At 53.7% G+C, this 22,050-nt stretch overlaps 1 protein-coding gene across 2 annotated transcripts; it reads left to right on the top strand.

Annotated features, from left to right (window-relative positions):
- The first annotated feature begins 379 nt into the window (after positions 1-379).
- Positions 380-13,014, top strand: TBX3 (T-box transcription factor 3). 2 transcript variants are annotated; one of them, XM_030336868.1, is made up of 8 exons: positions 380-1,654; positions 3,287-3,554; positions 4,492-4,551; positions 4,850-4,996; positions 6,910-6,986; positions 8,035-8,192; positions 9,655-10,331; positions 12,017-13,014. In XM_030336868.1, exons 1-8 carry the CDS (start codon positions 1,266-1,268, stop codon positions 12,476-12,478), a joined length of 2,238 nt encoding a protein of 745 aa, XP_030192728.1. In that variant the 5' UTR covers positions 380-1,265; the 3' UTR covers positions 12,479-13,014. The 2 variants fall into 2 exon arrangements, with proteins under 2 accessions (XP_030192728.1, XP_030192729.1); XM_030336869.1 differs by lacking the exon at positions 4,492-4,551.
- The last annotated feature ends 9,036 nt before the right edge of the window (positions 13,015-22,050 follow it).

Consider the following 22,050-nt stretch of genomic DNA (forward strand, 5'->3'; position numbering starts at 1 on the left):
GCGCTCCCCAGTGGCTCCCCGCCCTCCCTCTGATCATGTTGACATATTCACAGGACAGGCAGTAGTACCGATGCGGCGCTGCGACGTTACAGTTTCCGACACCTTCTTTTTATAACTCGGCTCTATCCCCCAGCACTCGACCTGTGAAAACCACGCCTATGCAGCAACACAATTGGTCCGAAAGCGTCAAAGAGCCAATCAAGAGGCCTCCGGCTCCCCGCAGCCCACAGCACAGCCCGACCTTCTAGAGCCGCCGTGCAGACGCCCGGGGAATTCTAGAGGCGGAGGAGGGTGGCGCGGAGCTCTCGCTCGCTCGCTCTCGCTCCCTCCCTTTCCTCGCGCTCCCTCTCCCGCTCCGTCCCTCTCTCCCTCTCTCCTGTCTCTCCCTCTCTCTCCCTCTCTCTCTCCCCCTCTCCCCTGTTCATTCCCCCCACTCAATCCTCCCTGCCCTGCGCGTCTGGACGCAGATTTAGGAAGCGATTTCGCTCACGTTTTAGGACAAGGAAGACAGGCGCGGGAGAGGAGCGCCGCGGGACTCGGATTGCAACCCAGGACACCCTCCGGAGGCTCGGAGCAGAGGAAGGAGGAGGAGGAGGGCGGACGGAAGCCAGTTTGCAGTTCAAGTTTTGATAGCGCTGGTAGAAGAGAGCTTGAATCAGAGATTTTCTTTTTTTTTTTTTTTTTTTTTTTTTAAGGCGAGAGACTTTTCCGCTCTCTCGCTCGCTGGCGGAGCCGGGTCTAGCGCTACAGCAGACGCCTCCAGCGAGAGAGAGGGAGAGGAAGAGAGACAGGGGGGCGGGGAAGAAGGAGAAGAGAAGGTAAAAAGTCTCTCGGAGCTGAGTCGTCCGCAATCGCAACAAAGAACCGGGGGCCGGGGAGCGATTCCTGGGACCGGGGGCTGAAGTGTCGATTCGGCTAAGCGGCGGGGCTCGGGCGCCAGTGAGACCCTGCTCGCTGCTCTCGCCTGTGAAACCGACTTCCAGGAGCGGCTTTTTAAAAAACGCAAGGCACAAGGACAGTCACCCAAGCGACTATGTCTCCTGATTTCTCGCCTTGCCCTCTTTAAAAGAGGCATTCCCCCTTCCCCAAAAGACACTTCCCCCCCCTTCCTTAGGGTGCTTTAGTTGTGACTCCCCCCCCCCTTTTTTTTCTTTCTTTTTTTTTTTTCTTTCTCAAACTATGTGCTGCTGTTAAAAACCAAAACAAAACCAAACAGCAGCTGCGGACTTGTCCCCGGCTGGAGCCCAGCGCCCCGCCTGGAGTGGATGAGCCTCTCCATGAGAGATCCGGTCATTCCTGGGACAAGCATGGCCTACCATCCGTTCCTACCTCACCGGGCGCCGGACTTCGCCATGAGCGCGGTGCTGGGTCACCAGCCGCCCTTCTTCCCCGCGCTGACGCTGCCTCCCAACGGCGCGGCGGCGCTCTCGCTGCCGGGCGCCCTGGCCAAGCCGATCATGGATCAATTGGTGGGGGCGGCCGAGACCGGCATCCCTTTCTCGTCCCTGGGGCCCCAGGCGCATCTGAGGCCTCTGAAGACCATGGAGCCCGAAGAAGAGGTGGAGGATGACCCCAAGGTGCACCTCGAGGCCAAAGAACTTTGGGATCAGTTCCACAAGCGGGGCACCGAGATGGTCATTACCAAGTCGGGAAGGTAAGCACGTAGCAGGGCCCCCTCCCCCAAGCTAATGGAGGTGTTTTCTTCTCCCCCCACTTTGCCTTTATCTCTCTCTGTTCCCAGAATACCCGGTTTGCCAGTTACTCGGGCTTAGGCAAAACTTAGTTCCCCTGGAACCAGGTACAGACATTCCCCGGCCCCTGCCCCACGGGTCGGAAATTTCAGCTTACCTGGCCCTTTGCAGCCCTAGTTTTTCCCACCTCGGTCCGCACCCTGGATTCCCTACAGGCTAGATAGGATTTTTCCAAGGCACTCAGACATCTCCTGCAGGAAGAAAGAAAACCACCCCATGGCAGGAAGTTCGCTGTTCAAACCTTTCTGGAACATCCTTATGTCTTTGTTGATGTTCTGGGTTTTGTTTGTTTCATTTTGTTCCCAGCGAGAAAAACTTCACTGCCCTTTTCTTTTGTGTGGTAGTGGGAGACCCCGAAGCTGGCTCTCCATTTGCCCTTTCTGCTCTCCAGCCTAGCCTCTGGGTCTGCAGGGGGGCCTGCGCTGGCCTCCGGCAGGGTCACAGAGAAATGGAAGGGCATTTGGGTTTGTCTACACTGCTTCACGTGTCCGTAATCCGAGGGAGAGTTTAGGCAATTTTGGATAATTAAGATGATGTTTGCAGATCCAAGGCCCCTGGAGAGACACATGCTGCTTTTTTCTATATTACCAACCATATTTTATATAACGAAAAGGTCCTTGCCTGACCGAAACCTGCCTGTCCCTTAAAATCAATGATTTTTTTTTTTTTATGGCATTGAAGTCCATCAAGGCATAGTGTTGGAATAATAAAAATAAACTCCCTCTCTTGAGGGATGTCTCGAGCTTTCGGTATCTTTCCTAGCAAAATGAGGCCAAAGCTGGGCATAAAAATTCTCTAAACCCAGAAGACGTTACCTCGGTTTCACAGCGAAGTGCTTCCTTTCGAGTCAGGACCGTGGGTTGCCACCGCTTCTGGGAAATAAAAGGCTGTTGGTGGTACAGCCTTGCCTTTCGGGACGGGCCCGAGCCAGGGGAGAAATGTGGTTAGCAGCATGCCAGGCAGATTGGTTATCAGGCCCAGAAGTCCACCCCAAACTACAGAATTCGTTTTGAGAACTCACTGAAGGCCGGTTTCATTTCCCCCAGAGGCGGGTTCGCTGCTCCGTAGCAGGGAAGGTGGACGTTTATTTCCTTGATAAATTTAACTTTTTCTCAGCAGTGGCGAATTCTAGCCTTGACTGACCCCACTTTAAGTAAAATCCTACCCCTGGCTGTTTAGAAGTAGACACTCCGGGGACAGGGGGGAAAGGCCAGAATTTCTCTGTAAAGAGGGCCATCTGTGAAGTCCTACAAGAGGAAAAAATTGTGGAGAGATTATTAGACGCTGTAGAGAAAGGAGTGCCATAATTCACTTGTTTTGAACCTTGAGACATTTCACCGTAGAGAAATTGAGGGTACTTAACACTTCTGTCGTGGAAGGATATAATATTGCCCTCAGTGGCCTTCCTCTGAAACAGAAACTCCTCAGTCAATCACAGCAGAAAGTTTTGAATCTGATTGAAATATTTCAGGGTAAACAGGGACTCAAACCCAAGAGTCTGAGCCATTTCTTTTTCTCTTCCCTTGCTGTTGTAGGCGAATGTTTCCTCCATTTAAAGTAAGATGTTCTGGGCTGGATAAAAAAGCCAAATATATTCTACTGATGGACATTATAGCTGCTGATGACTGTCGATATAAATTCCATAATTCTCGGTGGATGGTGGCTGGTAAGGCTGACCCTGAAATGCCAAAGAGAATGTACATTCACCCAGACAGCCCGGCTACCGGGGAACAGTGGATGTCCAAAGTTGTCACTTTCCACAAACTGAAACTCACCAACAACATTTCGGACAAACACGGATTTGTAAGTTTCACCGCTCAGTAAAATTTTCTCTTTCTTCACCTTAGCAAAGGCAGCGCTTCCCCTGGCCTTGTAAAATCACAGGTTTCTGCTCAGACTTCTCCCTTGCCCTCTGTTGCTAAGTGTAGCAAAAGTTGTTCGATCGGAAACAGAGCCAGAGAGAGGATTCCGGGGTGTTTCTCTTTGGATAATGGAAGGCCTGGCGCTCTAAAAGAAACGAGGGCGAGAACACTCACCACTCGCGTTCTGTGGCAATTCCAGGTCTTGGTAAACGCCTGACAGTGAAGTTAAAAACCAATTGTTAAGCTACAAAATCAATTTTAAAGTTATGTGTCTGCCAGAAATTTGTTTTGAGCTATCCTACTTCTGTTTGGAAACGAGCCTTATTATTTCTTGGGCGGGGGGTTAAGGTTCAGAGCCCTGGCTACGTTGGTTAAAAGGGTGTGAGCACATTTTTGGAAAGATTTTTTTTTTTTTTTCTCCTACGAAGAAAAGAAACTCGGGCTTAGGTGAAAGTCAGGTTTGCTAGAAATGAGACGGAGCTCTCCAGGATAAAAGTGATGTGCATGTTGGAAGTGTAAGCATGGAGTCAGTGGAAGAGTCCTTAGAAACTTTGAGGAGACTGGAATTGCTTGTAAAAGTCAAGCAAAACACCTTTTGCCCCCTGCCCCTCCCCCTCCCCAACATTTCAATAAAATAAACCGAGTGATAAGCGAGGAATAAGCAGAAAGATTAGGCCCAGGAAGATGTGAATGACGCGGAAATATCTTCAGCGGGCAGGAATTGCATTTGAAGGCTTTGATTTGATTAAGGCATAAATATTCCTCTCTAGAGTTCAACCTTTCAGGGCTTTAAGTGGATTGGGCTCGTCAATTAGTGGGCGCTTAAAGGACTGAATCATTTTGTAAATTAAAATGCATGTTTTTCTCTATCTTTTAAGACTTTGGCCTTCCCAAGTGATCACGCAACGTGGCAGGGGAATTATAGTTTTGGTACTCAGGTAGGCTAGGGTTCAAGGTACGAACGGACCTTAGATGGTGAGGGTGGGGGGGACCCTTTGGAAACCGAGGAGCAGTTTGGATTCTCCAGAAGATAACATGTGTGGAGCGGAGTGTGCCCAAAGAGGTGCTCCGAGGAGAGGAGGTGGGCTCCAGATAAGCTTGGTACCCTTCGGTGGGGTAGATGTCAGCCTGGCAGGGGTCCTAAGGTCCCGTTTGTCTCACTAAACCTTTTTTTTTTTTTTTTTTTTTTTGCTGTGTCTCCCCTCTCCCCTGCCCCCCCCCCCCCGCCCCCCACAGACCATATTGAACTCCATGCACAAATACCAGCCACGGTTCCACATTGTGAGGGCCAATGACATCTTGAAACTTCCTTATAGTACATTTCGGACATACTTGTTCCCCGAAACTGAGTTCATCGCCGTGACAGCATACCAGAATGACAAGGTAACCAAAAGGCGCTTTTTCTTTTCCACGGTGATATTTTTCCCCTCACCTTTAAGCTGCCTGGGGAAGACACTGAGGGATTTACAAAAGAATTGGGATGGGAGAGGCTCAGTTTTCTTCTGTGATTTGACCTTCAGGGGAGCTTTTGGGGGGGAAGGGGCTCTGAGCGCGTCCAAGAGGCAGGGAACGCACAAAACAAAACAAAAACTTGACCAGCTAGGACTCCAACGCGGAGTGAAAACATGCCAAACTAACTTTGCTAGTGAGCAGCTCCTATAACCGTGTTGCCACCGGCTTCCCCACTCCTGGCTTTTTCTTGTTTGTTTTGAGGCTCAGCTTCCTCTCCTTCTGGAAGAAGCATCAAAAACCAGGTTCCAGGTTCTAAAGGCACCAGCTAAAAAGTTAAGGCAAAAGCCATTTGGGATATCCTGGGAGGAGAATCCCATTGGAGAACAGATTTTCTCCCCTAGCCAGAAACCCTGAGTAGCTGGTCTGGTTTTTATTACCTTTTATGCTGCTGTGTTTTTTATGGTGTGTGTGTGTGTGTGTGTGTGTGTGTGTGTGTGTGTATGTGTGTGTGTGTGTGTGTGTGTGTATGTGTGTGTGTGTGTGTGTGTGTGTGTGTGGTTGGAAAAACCTCCTCTGATCACAGGGTCATGCTAATCGAGTTGTCTGAGGCTTTTGAGATGAGATGACCAAAGTCATCCCTTCATTTGAAGGTTTTTTTTTTTTCTCCCTTGGGCCTGAAGCCCAGATTAGAAGTACCCCCAAATGGACCAGCAGGCAGCACCTGGTATGTCAAGTTATGCTGGCCTGAAGGTCATGGGCATGTGCACCGAGAGACCCGGGGAAAGTGAAGCTTGCTGATTCCCCAGCTCCCAGCTTGACTGTCAGCAGGCTGTTCTGGGGGTGGGGGCAGCAGAGGACCCCTGCTCTTCTGAGCCCTGTTTCCTTTTGCATTTGAATACGTTGTCCCCCTGGGTGGGTCCTCTGACTTTCTAGATCTCTCTCTCTTTTTTTTTTTTTTTTCCTCTAAGGGAAGGGATTTGAAAGATTACATACTATGGCATTTTGCCCCAGCGTGCAAATGCACGCTCCCTCTAGACCCAGAATCCTGTGAATCTGAGTTGTTAAAGTAATAACAAAACATAGCATTTTTGATGGGACAAAGAGGCCACAGGCCTTCTCCAACCTAAGGGGGGGTGGCAGAGCATATAAATGAAAACAAATGTTTCCAGTGGTCATTCAGTCCTTTGACATCTGTAATTGTCAATATTGTAATTCCTCAACCCTCCTCCCCCGCACCGACCCCAACCCAGCAAAAAAAAAAAATAATAATAAATAAATAAATAAATAAAAAATCAAACCCACTCTGGCACAAGAGCAGCGAAACCCCATAAATCATTTTATTAGATTCACAGAAAAGTTTGGAGTGTATGCTCTGTGTGTGTGTGTGTGTGTGTGTGTGTGTTTGGGGGCAGGATTTACGCCATAACATATTTTATGATTAATTGCACTGTATGAAAAAAAACAAAATGAAAGCATAATTTTAAGATCTACAGGTTGTCTCTTTTGACAACTTTGACAGTCTTTCCATTTCTAAACCCAAGCTCTCAAGGCTGCCTGCAGAACAGAGAGAGGCATTTCCCAGACGGTGTAATTTCAGTCCGGAATCCCTGCTGTGGCTTCCTATGGGAGGTGTAAGCCATGGTGTAGATCCTTGATTTTTCTCCGGGTCCCCTCCACCCTTACAACCGTTATTCCTCTCCCTTTCTCTTTAACCTGGCATATACAAATGACTTCTTTTGGCGGTCCAGTTTCTAGTAGACTGAGTTGGGGGGGCGGGAACTCCCCCCGAAACATTCTAGAAAATGAAGCCAATGTCTCTTTCTTGCTTGTGTCTCCTCCTCTAGATAACTCAGTTAAAAATAGACAACAACCCTTTTGCAAAAGGTTTCCGGGACACTGGAAATGGCAGGAGAGAAAAAAGGTGAGTGGAGACCCTTAACCAGTATTTTCTCAGGTAATTTGGAGAATTATTTCCGTTGGACCCAAGCCTCAACTGTTAGAAGCGGGATGCAGGCACTTATGTTAAGAAGGCGTGTGTGTGTGTGTGGGAGGGGGGTGGAAAAGAATTGACCGCCTCTCTGCTACCTGCTCGCAAGGACATGAACTAGGCCACACCATAGCGGTCTCTGGAAGAAAAGTGTCAGGGATAACAGATCATATACAGTCGCCTATTCATTCCTAATGAACTTCATCCCAGCCAGGTCCCAGGAAAGGACTAAACCATTCACAAAATGCTTTGGAATTTTTGCAATCTTGTCTTGCAAATACGGTCCGACAGAACTGAGGCCCCCTGAGAAATCTAGGATGCTCTCCTTCATGGGTATACATATCATTTTGCATTAAGCAGACAGCTGGATAGTATATGGAAGCGGCTCTCCCCTCCCCCACCCGCTTTCAAAGAATTTCCAAAATCCAGAAGATCAGCCCAGATTTTTAACCTCTCCCCTTGCGGGGTGTGTGTGGGGGCGGGGTGAGCGTTAAAAAATAATTTCCAACATCCACATAGATTTTTATTTTCCCCCTCCGGTTACGATGGGTATGTCGGTAACACAATTAAAGTGCACCATGAAATAAGCAAGTTGGCAACCGCGGTCTTAGCAACCAGTGGGGAGTTTGGAGGCTGTGTGTGTTCACCAGCTGGGGCACCCAGTTCACCCTCCTTCTGTAAGGCCGGCCGTTCAGCTGTCTGTGGCCCGTGCTCTTGCCCTAATGAACTGCTGATCTTGAGTGGAGCTGAAGCCTTCTTCCTCCAACAGCCCCCTCCCCTCCGTGCCACACTCAGGCCTCCTTACAGGCTCCAGAACGATGCTCGGGTCTCTGGCTGCCTCGGGGCAAGCAGGTTTCAGAGAAACCGTGGGTGGTGGGCAGGGTGAGGTGTGCCCGGTGCGCCTCTTTGGAGAGGGTGAGGCGGACAAAGAGGGGAAATGTCTGTTCCGCTCTGTGACGCTGGGTGTGGGCTTCTGGTACAGAAAACAGCTCACCCTGCAGTCTATGAGGGTGTTCGATGACAGACAGAAGAAGGAGAATGGGACCTCAGATGAGTCCTCAAGCGAACAGGCAGCCTTTAACTGCTTTGCTCAGTCCTCGTCTCCAGCTGTCTCCACCGTAGGGACATCGAACCTCAAAGGTAGGACCTGATCGCCTCCAGTTTCTCCACTCCAGGTTTGGGGGTGGGGGGGCGCGGCTGGGAGATTTGGGGGGGGTGGGGGTATCCACCAGGGACCCTGCCCTTCAAAAACTTCAGATGCTTCTTCAAGTCCCTAAGCAGGAGCCACAGTTCAAAGAGGGTGGCCAGGTGTGTCCCCGTCCCTCAGGTGTATAAAGGAGAACTCCGAACCCCCTTCCTGCAAACCTTGGTTTGGCTGAGGCCGGGGTGGCTGTTCCTTCTGGGTGGGGCCATCTTTGAAAACTTGTGCGGAGCACGTCTCTGTCTCTGTCTCTCTCCCTCAACTCTCTCCAAGCTAGCAACAAGCTAGCAACTGCTGACTTTTTACTATCTTTGAGCTCTAGATTAAAATGTATTTGGCCTCAGGCGGGGGGGGGGGTTGGGGGGGGAGGGTGGGGCAGGGAGGGGATTCTCTGCCACCTGGAACAGGGACAGTGGCTGAGAAAACGTCCAGCCTTAGAGCCAACAATGGGAAAACAGCACTGGGGAAGCAGAGGAGGCCCTGGGGATCCAAGTAGGGAGAGTAGGGGAGAGAGAGAGCGGACAAGATGCTTCAAACCCCCAGTTAGTTCCTGTGTTTAAAGAACAAGAACTATTTATTTGGAAAGACACACACTCTCTCTCAGCGGGAAGAAACCTGTTTTTAAGTGAATTAAAATGAAAGTCCATTATGACTTCAGTCCATTTAAACTTTAAACATAAAATAGGATCCCTTTTTCTTTTCCTTTTTTTTTTTTCCCCTGGGGGGAGACCCACAGAGGGTGTGGTGAAAGAATCTGTGATTGTCCCAGGGTGGGTGAGCGGGCTGCCCCATCAGTCTGCAGGGACAGGGGCAACAGAAGGTTCCAGTTGAATGTGTGTGTGTGGAGGGAGGGTGTGGATTTCTGCCACTGCCACCAGGGCAGGGTTCAAACGGATCCTTCTGGAAGAATTCACAAATTTCTGGAAGGTGCCAATCTTGGACACTCACTGCACAAAGACTCTGGATAGTAACTAGGAGGTGTTCCTGAAGTGAGTTTTAGGATACGTTTAATTCTGTTTCTAAAAAGTGAAGGCAGTGAACTGGGGAAAGGCGAGTAAAGGCTTTGACAGGGTAGGAGCTCAACGGACGATGGCAAAAAATAGTAAAAGTCCACTAGCGGTTCGGGGGAGGGGGAGTTCTGTGGGGAAGGGGTTCAGTTCTATGTAAATATTGTAAATTGAGGGTTAGCTTAGTGAATCGTCCCAGGAAAGTTGTGAGGTGTCATCACTCCCACTTTGCGGATGAGAAAACTGAGGCCCGGAGAGGTTAAGGGGCCGGCCGGGGACCACACACCTAGTACATGGCCCCAGCTGGGATTCAGACCAGGCAACTGGAGTTCCCCGCTGGCCCAGATTGGAGCTCACGCCCTTCCGCTTGGCTTTTGTGCCCCTCCTATGGTAGATCTGTGTCCCAGCGAGGGGGAGAGCGACGCCGAGGCCGACAGCAAAGACGAGCACGGCCCGGAGGCCTGCGACGCGGCCAAGATCACCACCACCACGTCGGAGGAGCCGTGCCGCGACAAGGGCAGCCCCGCGGTCAAGGCGCACCTCTTCGCCGCCGAGCCCGGCGGCCGGCCCCGGGACAGCGGGCGGCTGGACAAGGCGTCGCCCGACTCGCGCCACAGCCCGGCCACCATCTCGTCCAGCACCCGCGGCCTGGGCGCCGAGGAGCGCCGGAGCCCGGGCCGCGAGGGCGCGGCCACGTCCAAGGCCGAGGAGGCGCGCGCGCTGCCGGGCAAGGAGGCCTTCGCGCCGCTCACGGTGCAGACGGACGCGGCCGCCGCGCACCTGGGCCAGGGCCCCCTGCCCGGCCTCGGCTTCGCCCCCGGGCTGGCGGGTCAGCAGTTCTTCAACGGGCACCCGCTCTTCCTGCACCCCGGCCAGTTCGCCATGGGGGGCGCCTTCTCCAGCATGGCGGCCGGCATGGGGCCCCTGCTGGCCACCGTGTCCGGGGCCTCCACCGGCGTCTCGGGCCTGGATTCCACCGCCATGGCCTCCGCGGCCGCGGCGCAGGGACTGTCGGGGGCGTCGGCGGCCACCCTGCCCTTCCACCTCCAGCAGCACGTCCTGGCCTCGCAGGTAATTAGGGGTCATCCACCGGGCTCTCCAGACCCTCCCTCGGGGTGGCTCTGCTTACCCCGCCCTGCGTGCGATGCCAGACCCCCACCAGTCCCCCTGGCTTAGGAGCCCTAATAATAATAATTAATAATGATAATAATTGCTAGGTCGAGGTTTATCTCACTGACTCAGCATAACCTGACACTCCCTCCCTACCCCCCAAAAAAAACTTCAAATTTTTTTCTAAGTTAAGGGCTGTTTCTAGCAGAGTAGGTAAGCAGTAATCATGCTAATGGCTCTATCTGGCACTTCGGTTGTGCTCGGTCTGTTCTGCTTTCGGCGGCACTGTTGTCACCTCCTCTTTGTAGACGAGGTGGCAGAGGCCCAGAGATGTTGAGTCACTTATCCAAAGTCACACAGCCTGTAAGTGGTGGGGCAGAGGCGCTGACTTCAGGACCTTCTTCAGGGCCTATGATGTCAGCTTCAGAGCTCTAATGCCTCGGCCCCACCAGGAATCACACAAGGGGGAGACCACGGCCTGGGGAGGGGCAGGGACTGTTTTTGGGTGGGAGTTGAGCCTTCTGCCTTTCCTTCCAGTGGGAAGCTTGTCCCCTGTCCCTCACCCCAAGCAGGCCAGCCTGTCCCCCAAAGGGTTAATGGTTTGTGCCTGTGTGGGAAATGTCAGAGGATAGGGGCAGACTTCTTCGGCTGGCTGTGGCAGGCCTGGCGGCCTCTTATACGGGTCAGACAGCTGTGCTGGGGTGCAGGGCAGCTGGGGAGAAGTCGGGCCCCCTGGAAATGCTCTGAACCCAGCGAGAAAGGTTCTGTGGGGTTTTCTGCACGCCCTTGCCTTTGTTTTGTCTGAGTACATTCGTCTCCCTTCTCTGAGCCAAGAGGCAGGGTTTGCTCCCCTCTGGTGGGGGGGGGGGGGAAGGGGAGGAGGGAACTGAGAACAGGGCTGGCTTCTGGCCCTTCCCCTTGCTCCCCTCTCCTTCTGGAGACCCTGTCCTGGAGGGGCTGCCTGGGCAAACAGGTAGGTAGTCAGGGTACCTACCCCAAGGCAAAGGACAGAGAGAACTGGCCCAGGCCAGGGGGCCTGAATTTTAAATTCAGCTTCTGGAACTTGAAGCTGAGTGGCTTCCTGTACCCGTGGGGCCTACCTCGGTTTCTCTACCTGTAATACCAGTGTATCAGGCCAGATGATTTCTTTGTCCCCGTTTAGAGCAAACACCTTTCGCTCCCCCCACCCCCAATTGCCTTTAGCAAATGTATGTCCCATAATTTATACCCTTTGCTACCTTTGTGGCTGGGCTAGCCTGCAGCCCCATTTATCAGGTGCACCGACTGACCCCAGCGGGAGAATTTCTAACAGTTCTGTTGGTCAGGTGCCCCATGTAGCGCGTTGCGGGCCTTAGCCCATTCACTATCCAAAGTCCCAGTAAGGGTACGAACTATCTCGTATATCCCTGGGTTTTTTCTTGTTGTTGTTGTTGTTGTTGTTTTTCCTCCGTAAGAAAGCTGGGGCACAGGGAGTAAAGTGGATCTAGAGAAGGAAAGCTGAGTGCCCCAGCCCCAGAGATTAATGACTTGCCCAAGGCCCCAAGGTTGGGGGGGAGGGGGCAGGTGGACAGTCGAGGTTGGCTCCTCCCCGCTGCGCAGGCCCTGCGGGGCCGATTCACCGCCTGCGTTTCTCTTTCTCCCCGCAGGGCCTGGCCATGTCGCCTTTCGGAAGCCTGTTCCCTTACCCCTACACGTACATGGCCGCGGCGGCGGCCGCGTCTTCGGCCGCGGCCTCCAGCTCCGTGCACCGACACCCCTTCCTCAACCTGAACACCATGCGCCCGCGGCTGCGCTACAGCCCCTACTCCATCCCCATGCCGGTCCCGGACAGCAGCGGCCTGCTCACCACCGCCCTGCCGTCCATGGCCGCGGCCGCGGGGCCCCTGGACGCCAAAGCCGCCGCGCTGGCCGCCAGCCCGGCCTCAGTGGCCGTGGACTCAGGCTCGGAACTCAACAGCCGCTCCTCCACGCTCTCCTCCAGCTCTGTGTCCTTGTCGCCCAAACTCTGCCCGGAGAAGGAGGCGGCCACCAGCGAACTGCAGAGCATTCAGCGGTTGGTCAGCGGCTTGGAGGCCAAGCCGGACAGGTCCCGCAGCGGGTCCCCGTAAAGCCCTCCCTAGAAAAAAATCTCTTCATTCCAGTCTCCAGTCTGCAGTGCACTTTGTCGGATGTAAAATAAACCACGGGCGCGCCGTGGGGTTGGCCCTTTGTGCAGTCCTGTCTGGGAAGGGGTGCCGGACTCCTCGAGAATGTGCTAGAAACAGGCCCTGTCTTCTTGGCGTGGTTTATATATCCAGGATCTGACTCAGATTCTGGGGCCCAGAAATGTCTGTTGCCTTGAGCTGTTGGGGTAGGAGTTAAACCATTTATAGCCACAGCACCTCCCGCCACAAGGCTGGTCTGGTTGCTGTGGGGAGAAAAAGAGGTAGCCAGGCCCACCAGGAGGGGAGGTGTTGAAAGGCTTCTCCCCCAGTGCAGATTTATATATATATATTTTTTTTCCTTCACCGTGTCAAGTAGAAACAAAAACAAAATTAAAAAAAATATACTGGGGACAAATGAATACATTAACATGATTCTGTTTGTGAACATTAAAACTTTATAGTGACTTGCGTATCAGTTCTAAATAAATGACTGAGCAGCATTGTTTGGGGAAGGAAGTCCTTGCCATCCTTCTTTGGTCTCTATTAAGGAAATCTGTGTCTTTTTAATATTCTTGTGATGTTTTAAGAGCCGCTATAGGTCTCTTTTTGCATGATCCACAGTAATGTATTTGTGGTTTTTATTTGAATGCTTGCTTTTAGAGAGAAAAGAACATGAACCCATACTTCCCCCCCCCCCATTCTCTACCCTCCAATCGGCAATCCCAAGGGGGGGGGGAGGATTTAAAGGGAAGGGGTGGGGAGAACACACACACACAAAGTGAATTTATTTTATCTCATCTTTGTAGCAGGATTTATGTCTCAGTTAATTCTCTTTCCTCTATATGCAATAACAAGGTTTTAAGAAAAATAATAAAGAAGAAGTGAGACTATTAGACAAAGTATTTATGTAATTATTTGATAACTCTTGTAAATAGGTGCAATATGAATGCTCGGAAAATTAAACTTTAATTTATTGACGTTGTACATAGGTCTATGTAAATAGGATCGCAGCCGCCTGGTTTTGTGTTCTTGTTTTCCTTTCGTCAATTTTATTTCAAGGCCACAGGATCGCTTTTAAAACTAGAAAACACACTTTCTGCACCGACACCAACAGACTTTCAAAAGAGCTGTCTGAAAAAAAAAAAGTTTTTTCTTTTTTAGTGTCCAAGAATGGGGGGGGGGAAGCACCATTGTCTATTTCACCCCAAACTGGGGAGGTGTGCAACTTACCTTAAGTTCCTTAAAATATAACACCCTAAGAGTGTTTCTGAGATTGCTTGGGGGGGGTTGGGGGGTGGGGGGGGACCGGGAGTGCAGAGGCTGTGGATTGATTTTCTAATTTTTCTTTTGTATTTGTATTTGCTAGTCTGATTTCTTCAAAACGAAGTGGGATTGACTACTGTCTTCAATATTGATGGTGTTTTGAATTGGTGCCTATAGAGCTATATACCCAGTTCACGAGTCAGGTGCTGAGGGATGGTTTAAAGACAAAAATTCATGAAGGTATATTTTGTGTTATAATTGTTGATGAGTTCTTTGGTTTTCTGTATTTCTTCCCCTCTCTTTAAAAACAGCATTGAAATTTCAATAAATTTTTATTGAAATGTCCCTGGGCCTCGTGTGAAGTGCTTTCTTTAGAAAACTTTTCTGCAAGCGGAGGCTTCTGTCCCCTCTTGCTTCCTCAATCCCCTTCCCTTCGCCTTTAAGTAATTAAGACCGCCCCCACGGAACCCAAATGAGCTGTCACTCAAGTTCCAAAGCTAAAAACAAAAGTCCCTTACTGGGGCGAAGGGAGCCGCTCCGATCTGAAATTACTTTTCCTTTAAATCAGGGAGCAAAACGAGAGACGGGAAGAGAAGACTGATTAGAATCGGGTTGAATTGCAATTTCAGATACTTAAGTTTTAATGGAAAAAGAATGCTCCCCTCCCCAAGTCCGTGGTTCCCACACGAGTCCGACCAAAAATACGGTCGAGGACTGAGAACGTTTTCGTTTTAGGCTCGCTCTCCCTTTTCACGTCGATCCGGAAAATGCAAGTCAAAACTATCTCTTTGCATCAGTGTGCAAAAAAAAAAAAAAAAAAAAAAAAAAAAAGCGAGATCTCGCCGCCAGACCAGGCTGGGCAAGGCAGCGACCCTCCCGGGTGGTGGGAGACCTGGCAGGGCCCCAACGTCCCCCGTGTCTCTGCTGGGACCCTGCTGACCCAGGGCTCCCCAACGTGCGTGCGGAATGCGGCCAGCTCCGCGCAAACTTAGCTGTGTCACGCGAGGGGGAGGCAGGTTTTCACCGCCAGGGAAAGGTAATTCGAGGGCGCATAGTTGACCCCCTCCCAGGGAAAAGTCACCCAGGAGGCTGACACCCTCCTCCGGCCCTCCCCTCCAGCCAGCCTCCAGGCTGTTTGGGGAGTTGCCTTTTGAAGTTCAATTTATTTTTGAAACATTCAATAAAAAATAGCGAGGCCGTGACAGCCTTTTGGTCTCCTAGTGTCCCCACCCCCACCCTCGCCGTGGAGGTGTATTTGTGCGGGGGGGTGGGGTGGGAGGGGGGCGGGCAAGGGAAGGTTCTCGAGGCCTTTTCTTGCCCTGGGGGCCGTGACGTGAGGACCCAGCCGGAGCCTGCCTGGCGGCTGCCTCCCTCCCCCTCCCTGGAGCCCGCCAGCCCGGCCCCAAGTCCCTGTCACCTTCGGGCCTCTTGAATGGCCGGCAAAGAGGATCCCTCTCCCCTCCCTCCTCCCGGACTTGGAAGGGGATCGAGGTCGGGACCTTTGGGGGGGGGGGGAGTGGCAAGCTCCTTGCATCTCCAGCCAGGCACGTGGGGCGCCACACACCCTCTCCAGTGCTGTCTTCCCGGGTGAGAGGGCAAACGACCGGGGGAGGGGGGGAGTGGCTTATAGGGCCTGGGGACCTTTGGGGCGCTGGCTCCCCGCAAGGCTGGGAGATTTGAGGGGTGCGCGCCCACCGGGGCCGGCTTTTGGCCCAAGGATTCGGCGCGGAGCCCGCGCCCCCGGAAGGTGGCAGTGGGCAGGGTGTGCCCCGTGCGCTCTCCCTCCCGAGTCGGGGAGCAAAGAGCCTCGGCCTCGGAGGGGGAAGGAATGCTTTTCTTTCTCAGCTCCCATCTGCTCCCCCCGCCCCAAGATTCTCGGACAGTGCTCAGACGTGTGGCCGGCCTCTCCCACCGCTCGCCCCCCCCCCCACCCCTTAATCTCCTGTGTATCTTATTTGTATGTAGTGATGTTAATGAGTAACTCTGGTGGCGCTGATGGACGGGGGGTGAACCGCTCGCAATCTCTCTGGATTTCGTGGCCTATTACTCACCTGGCGCCGGTCGCAATCTCGCCGCGGGCTTTATGGTGGCGGCGGCCGCCGCGGAGGCCACTCGGGGCCGGCGCCTTCGGCTTTTTTTTTTTTTCCGGGCTTCGAGTGCCACCTATCTGTCTGGCCCACGAATGCGCCCCGGTCGCCGCCGCTTGCTGGGCACCCCAGCGCCTCCCGGGTTCCGGAACCCGGGCGTTTCACCTTTGCCCCTTCGCAGCCTCGCCACCCCAACCTGCGCTCCCCTCCTTCTCTGACCACCCCCCCCCCCACCTCCCCACGTCCCAGCGTCGGAAGAAGCAGTGAGTGGTCGCTTTCCTGGGTATCACTTTCACTCCTCTTTGGGCCTCAGATGAGAAAAACAGTCCTTCCCGTCTCTGGGTTTCCAAAGACAGTCAGGAAATCCAGTGAGGGGACCCTGCTCATCGTTTTCTGGCCAAGCGCCCTCCTGCTTGGCGTGGACCTCTCCAGCAGTTTTCCCCGACCCAGCCGGGCGGGGGATAACCTGAGTTCTTAGTGGGCAGATGGAGAGAGGAAGGATTCCCTCCTCCCCCAAATAACATAATTTAAAATGTAGCCTGGATGCGACCTCCCTTTGCCTGGATGCGCCCTCTCTCTCTCTCTTTCTTACTTAGAACTCTGGAATGTTTCGGTCTTTACACTGGCCGCGTCTACAGGGACAAAGGCCGCAGCAGTCCGTCTCGGCGGGGGTCAGAGCTGCGGCAGCCCGCAGGGCCGAGCGACTTCGTGATTTGTAAATTTAAGGTGACAAATGCGGGTGCCGGCCGGAGCCCTGCGGCCCCCGCCGCTTGGGGAGGTCGGCTCCAAGCCTGGCTGCGCCCTGGCGTCTGAGACCGGCGGAGGGGCGGGGTGGGGTCGCCTTTTGCTGTGCTTTGAGCCGCGGGTAAAGGCGTCCGGGTTCCTGCTGACCTCCCGGCGCTAATTGCAGGGGCCGAAGGGCGCGCTCCGGCAGAGGCAGGGGTCACGACCTGTGCGCTCCCTCCTCCCGCTCCCTCCTCCCGGGTCCCGCCAGCCCGAAGGAGCGGGGCGTGTGCACGCGGGCGTGCGTGTATGAGTGAGTGAGTGAGCGTGCGTGCGCGCGCGCGTGCAGGGCCCCCCTCTGGATCTGCGCTGTCCTGGAAACCCACTCCTTCCTTGTGGGGAAAGTTCTCGGCCCTTAGGCCCTCCAAAAAATTCCATCCGAGAAGGAAAACCCTTGTTGTGACCTTTCCCCTAAACCAGCACACGGGCAGCCGCCTTCGGGCGCTGCAAGAGGTTTGACACGCTTCGCGTCCGCGCGCTTTCTGCCTCGCTGGTTTCCAAATTCGACCTCAAGGCAACCGGCCAAGAGAGAGGCTGCTGGGTGTGGGTGCCAGGCCGGGACGTGGGCTCTTCTGTCCGTGGCCTCGGATGTGCGGACCTGCGGGTGGCTCTTTGGGTGTGTGAGTTCTGAGGCGCGCGTGTGCGTGTGCTTGCTCGTGTCCGGTCTGCAGACGTCTCTTCCAATTTAGATTTCGAGGTGCACGCGCAAGACAGTTCCGGATGCAGATGCATTTGGTTGTTTTACAATCAAGATGCGTATAATCAAGATGTATATGTTGCAGATGTCGGCGTTCAAAGTACACGGAACGATAATAAAAGGAGCTGGCATGCAAGGGGCACGTGCGCGTGCCAGGCGCTCCGTTAAGCACCCCACCCAAGTGAGCTCACCATTAACCCCTATGAGGTGGGTATGATTTTTATCCCTGTTTGACAGAGGAGGAAACTGAGGCACACGGCAGTTAAGTCACTTAACCAAGATCACCTGGGACACTGGAGCCGGAATTCCAGTCGAAGGGGACGCCAGAACCCACTTCAATCCCTCTTCCTAATTCAGGTGGAGGCGTATGTACGTTACCTATGGTGCACGTGTCCCCGGCTGCAGAGAAATCTATGGGCGTGTTCCGGGTTTTCGTGTGTCTCACGCGCCCTTTGGAGGAGAGAACATTTTCATTTCTCTGGGCATCGGTCTAGCAGTGGGAAAAGTGCAGCTTCTTTTAGGTGTTCCATTCCCCCCGCCCTCTCTCCCCGAAGGAGCCATCCGGGCGAAGACCAAAGGCTTGATGAAGCGAGGGGTGCCGGGGGGGGGGGGGGCAAAACCCCATTTAAAAATGCCTGTGGCGGGGCCCAGGGGCAGAAACCGTGTTCTCATTCTGATCTGAGTTGAGAGCCAGAGGGAATGACAGCGGGGCCGGCCTGTGCCAGGCCAGGCAGGGTGACCCCGCTGACTCCAGAGTGTCGCCTCCCCCGCGGGGTGGGAGAGGGACACTCGGGCTTGGGGTGTCTTGGGCGTCTCAACTCCAGGCCTCGGATCCTCCCTCTGTTCGTACATTCGCTGCGCTCCATCCGCCCAGGCGCCAAGGCCGGGGACTGCGTGCAGGTGGGGACCGCGGGCATCAGCACCATTTGTTTCCTTCCACCCTGCCCAGCCTCCCGGAACCTAAGCGAGCTCAGTCGTCCCTGCCCTCTTCCGCTCAACTCTCTGGCCTCAGCTGGGAGCTCAGCTCGTGGGGAGAAAGGTTCTGCGGTGAGGCGGGAGAAGGGGTGTTTCGTGCACAGCCCTGCGTAGCAAAAGGGGTGCCTGATTACGGCGCGGCGCGGCCCAGCTCCCTGCAGCTTGGGCGTCCGCAGGCTCCACGCACCTGGAGAGCCAAGGCCGGGTGGGCTGCAGGCCGGGCAGGGGTGAAACGACACATTGCTGGAGTAGGGACTGGCCACCCCTCTTCTCTGCCCCAAGCCGCAAAGCGCTTCCTGCCGGGCAGCTGAGATGAAGTCAGGCTGCCTTTGCGTCTTGGATCGAGCAGCTTCGGCTCCGTCCCTGGAATGGGAGGCGCGTGGGGGCTTAGTGAGGGGACATTGGGACCATCTCGAGCTGTCCGGGTCTCCACCCCACCCCAGCCCCAGTCCAAAGTCCCCAGTCAGCCGGTCTCTTTGAGCTTTTGAAATGCGATCTCCCGCGCCACTTCGGTTTCCCGCTAATGACCCCGGCTCTGGTTTCGGGTTGGGGAATTGCACTTGGGGGGGGGGGTGGATTGCTCCCCCAGGCCCGCGCCAGCCAACTCTCGCCTAGGCACTCTTCCTGCCGGCGCGGTGCGCCCCTGCCCCCTCAAGGGTCCCAAAGCGTCCTGGATACCCAAGCACGGAACTGACACTCGCTTGCCTGACTTCCTTTCCACCACTTTGGCGGTGCGGTTCGCCCCCGGCCCGAGTGTCGGCATCTTTAACTCACTTCGGCGGCGGTAGCTCCGGGAGAGGGGGAGAGGGCCGGCTGTTTGTGGGCATAACTTCGTCGCACCCCCCACCCCCCACCCCCTACCCCGTCGCCCAGTCCCCCAATCCTTCCAACACAGGCTTGGAACCGAGGTGTGAGCCTGTTATGGGAGCCAGCCGAACAGTGGACCCATCATCCCGGGTCACCACCCGGCCTACCCCGTGGCGCCCACTCTCCCCAAGGCCAGCACCGGTTAGCTAATTGGGTATTTATTCTCTAGGGTGGGCGCTCTTCAAGGAAGCCAGAGCTCACGACTTCAGGGAAGCCGCAGAAATCACAGAAGTTTGTTCCTGCGCATATATTGGGATTTGGGGGCACGGAGCCCTGCGATTTTGCCCAGAGTCTTGGAGACGCGTGAGCCCAACCAAATGAAGAACCCCTCACTGCCCTGGGGACAAAAAGAAACGAGAGGAAGTTTTCGGGTGGTCCCTGGGGACTCTTGTCTTGGCCAGGTCAACCTTAGCTTAAGGGACTAATTCCATCTTTCTAACCTTCTAGAAGGACACTCTTTCCTTGCTTATTTTGAAGCTAAGCCTCCAGACCCCCAGGGCCCCAGGCATTGTCTAATTAGTTGACTAGTTAATGATATTAACTCATCAGCCAAATGATTATGAACAATCATTATCACCCCTAATGAATTCTGTGTTAATTTCCTGTTGCTAGGCTTACCCTCACTCGACTAGCACAGGCAATAAAAGGAAACCACTTTTCATAAAACAATTAGTTTTTATTACATTCCTCCCACCTCAAGATCTGGGGTGAGGGGAGCTGTAGGGGGGGTCCCCTTTGCGGAGAGACTCCTGGGGTCCAGGCCGGGGGCTCCCTGGCCTCTACACCCCTTCACTGGCCCCCTCCGCATACACCACGGTGATATGGTGATATACCGGCAGGTTTAACCTTTGTTAGAATCTTCAGGAGGACTTACTTAGTTTTTTTCATTAAAGTCACATCTGGTGGACTCCGGGGCTTGGAATTTGTACTATAGATGTGTATGTGTTGGAGGGGGATCCTTTGGGGTCTGAGGGCCACCTGAAACTTTTTCTCAGGGCAGAAATTAACAAGGCGAAGGCTGGGACCTAGTTTAGGGCTGTTAATTCTTTTTACCTTTACTGCCCAGCGGAGCTCAGCACAAGGTAGACACCTACCCAACTCCTGTGTCTGGGTCAAGTCTAAACATGTTCAGGGATCCCACTACTTTGGATACGTTTTAAAAAGCCCTCCGCATCTCTATTATGCTTCCCTCTTTGAGTTCTTTCACTTGTTATTCAGGCAGACACCCCGACAGCACTGGAAAATTCGCAAGCACTCAAAGGAACATCCTACGCATTGCAGACTATTCAAGGGGAGAGGGTAGGGTCCCTCTTTCCTCCCCTCTGATAAAATAGGGTCCCAGGGGAAGCCCCTCATCACCCCACGTCCTGCCTGAATAAATCCTCTTTGGTTGTCCTTGGCCACTTGGGGATGGATTTCTTCCTGGCGTCAAGGCAAGGTTGATTTCAAACACGACGATGTAAGATTTAAGCTGAGCCTCCCCCCCGCCCCGCCCCACCACCTCAGCTCCACCCACCCCCCAAATCAGCAGATCCTCCGACAACCTCCACTTCCAATTAACAGTAATGCTAGGTTCCTCCCAGGGGAAGAAAAGAAAAAAACAAACAAACAAAAAAACCCAAGCTACCTGTTTTGCAGAGCTCCGGGAAGGGAGGATCCATCCGTAAAAGCTGCTTCCCCCAACTTCCTCCCGCGCCTTTGCTTGGCCGTTCCTTTGCCGCCATCTGCTGGTCTTATGGAGAAGTGCATGCCCTTTCCAAGATTTCTGGGAAGCTGTCAACCATCCATCCATCCATCCGTCTGTCCATCCAGCAAATAATGGTGGCCAAGACACCGTCTCTGTTCTCATGAGACTTATATTCCAGGAAAGCAAGCTTCATGGCCGTCCCTTGAAAGTAAGCTACAGAGGGAGTAAAATGTTAGAGGTAAGACCTGGAAGTTGGAGCCAGAGATATGGAACTAGCATTCTGAGTCTGTCATCGGCTCGCTGGGTGTCTCTGGGCCAGGTGACTTAACTTTCCCGGGTCTCGATTCTGCCCAAAGTAAACCTGGAATGACGGTACTCACAGGCAGGTGTGCTATACAGAGCGGAGGACAAAGAACACTTTTATTTGCAAAGTACCAGCTCCATCAACACCGTCTTCCCTGTTTGGAATTACATGACTACGCTTCCATGAGAGCAGATTTTGCTTACGGTAGCTTTCCTCTCCTCCGGATCGTTCTGGAACACTGCTTCCTTACCCCTATGACACTATCTCCAGCAATGCAATCCAACCAGTATTTATTGAGTGGGGATTCTGGGTATGGGCTTCAAAGAGTCCAAGAAGAAGGAGAGGAGGTTGGTCTTCAGGCCCCCCACCCTCTTTCTGGACCCTCCTGCCAGTCACACAGGGGCTGAGAGCAGTCGCCATTGACGATGCCAGTCCCAGCTCCTGCTGCCATCCTGCCCACGCTCCTGTCACGACCCTCATCACCTTCAGCTTCAGAGACTCCCAGGCCTGGCCCACAGCACCAAGAGGCAGGTCTGGTCTCACCCTGCTCATTTCTCCAACTTCCTTCGCCCTGCTCTTTATTTTTTATTTTTTTATTTTTTTAAATTTTTTTTCCAACGTTTATTTTATTTTTGGGACAGAGAGAGACAGAGCATGAACGGGGGAGGGGCAGAGAGAGAGGGAGACACAGAATCGGAAACAGGCTCCAGGCTCTGAGCCATCAGCCCAGAGCCCGACGCGGGGCTCGAACTCACGGACCGCGAGATCGTGACCTGGCTGAAGTCGGACGCTTAACCGACTGCGCCACCCAGGCGCCCCATCGCCCTGCTCTTTAAAGTCAAGCGAGGGGCGCCTGGGTGGCTCAGTCAGTTG

Source organism: Lynx canadensis, chromosome D3 (assembly GCF_007474595.2).
Source record: "Lynx canadensis isolate LIC74 chromosome D3, mLynCan4.pri.v2, whole genome shotgun sequence".
In the NCBI taxonomy this organism is placed as follows: Eukaryota; Metazoa; Chordata; class Mammalia; order Carnivora; family Felidae; genus Lynx; species Lynx canadensis.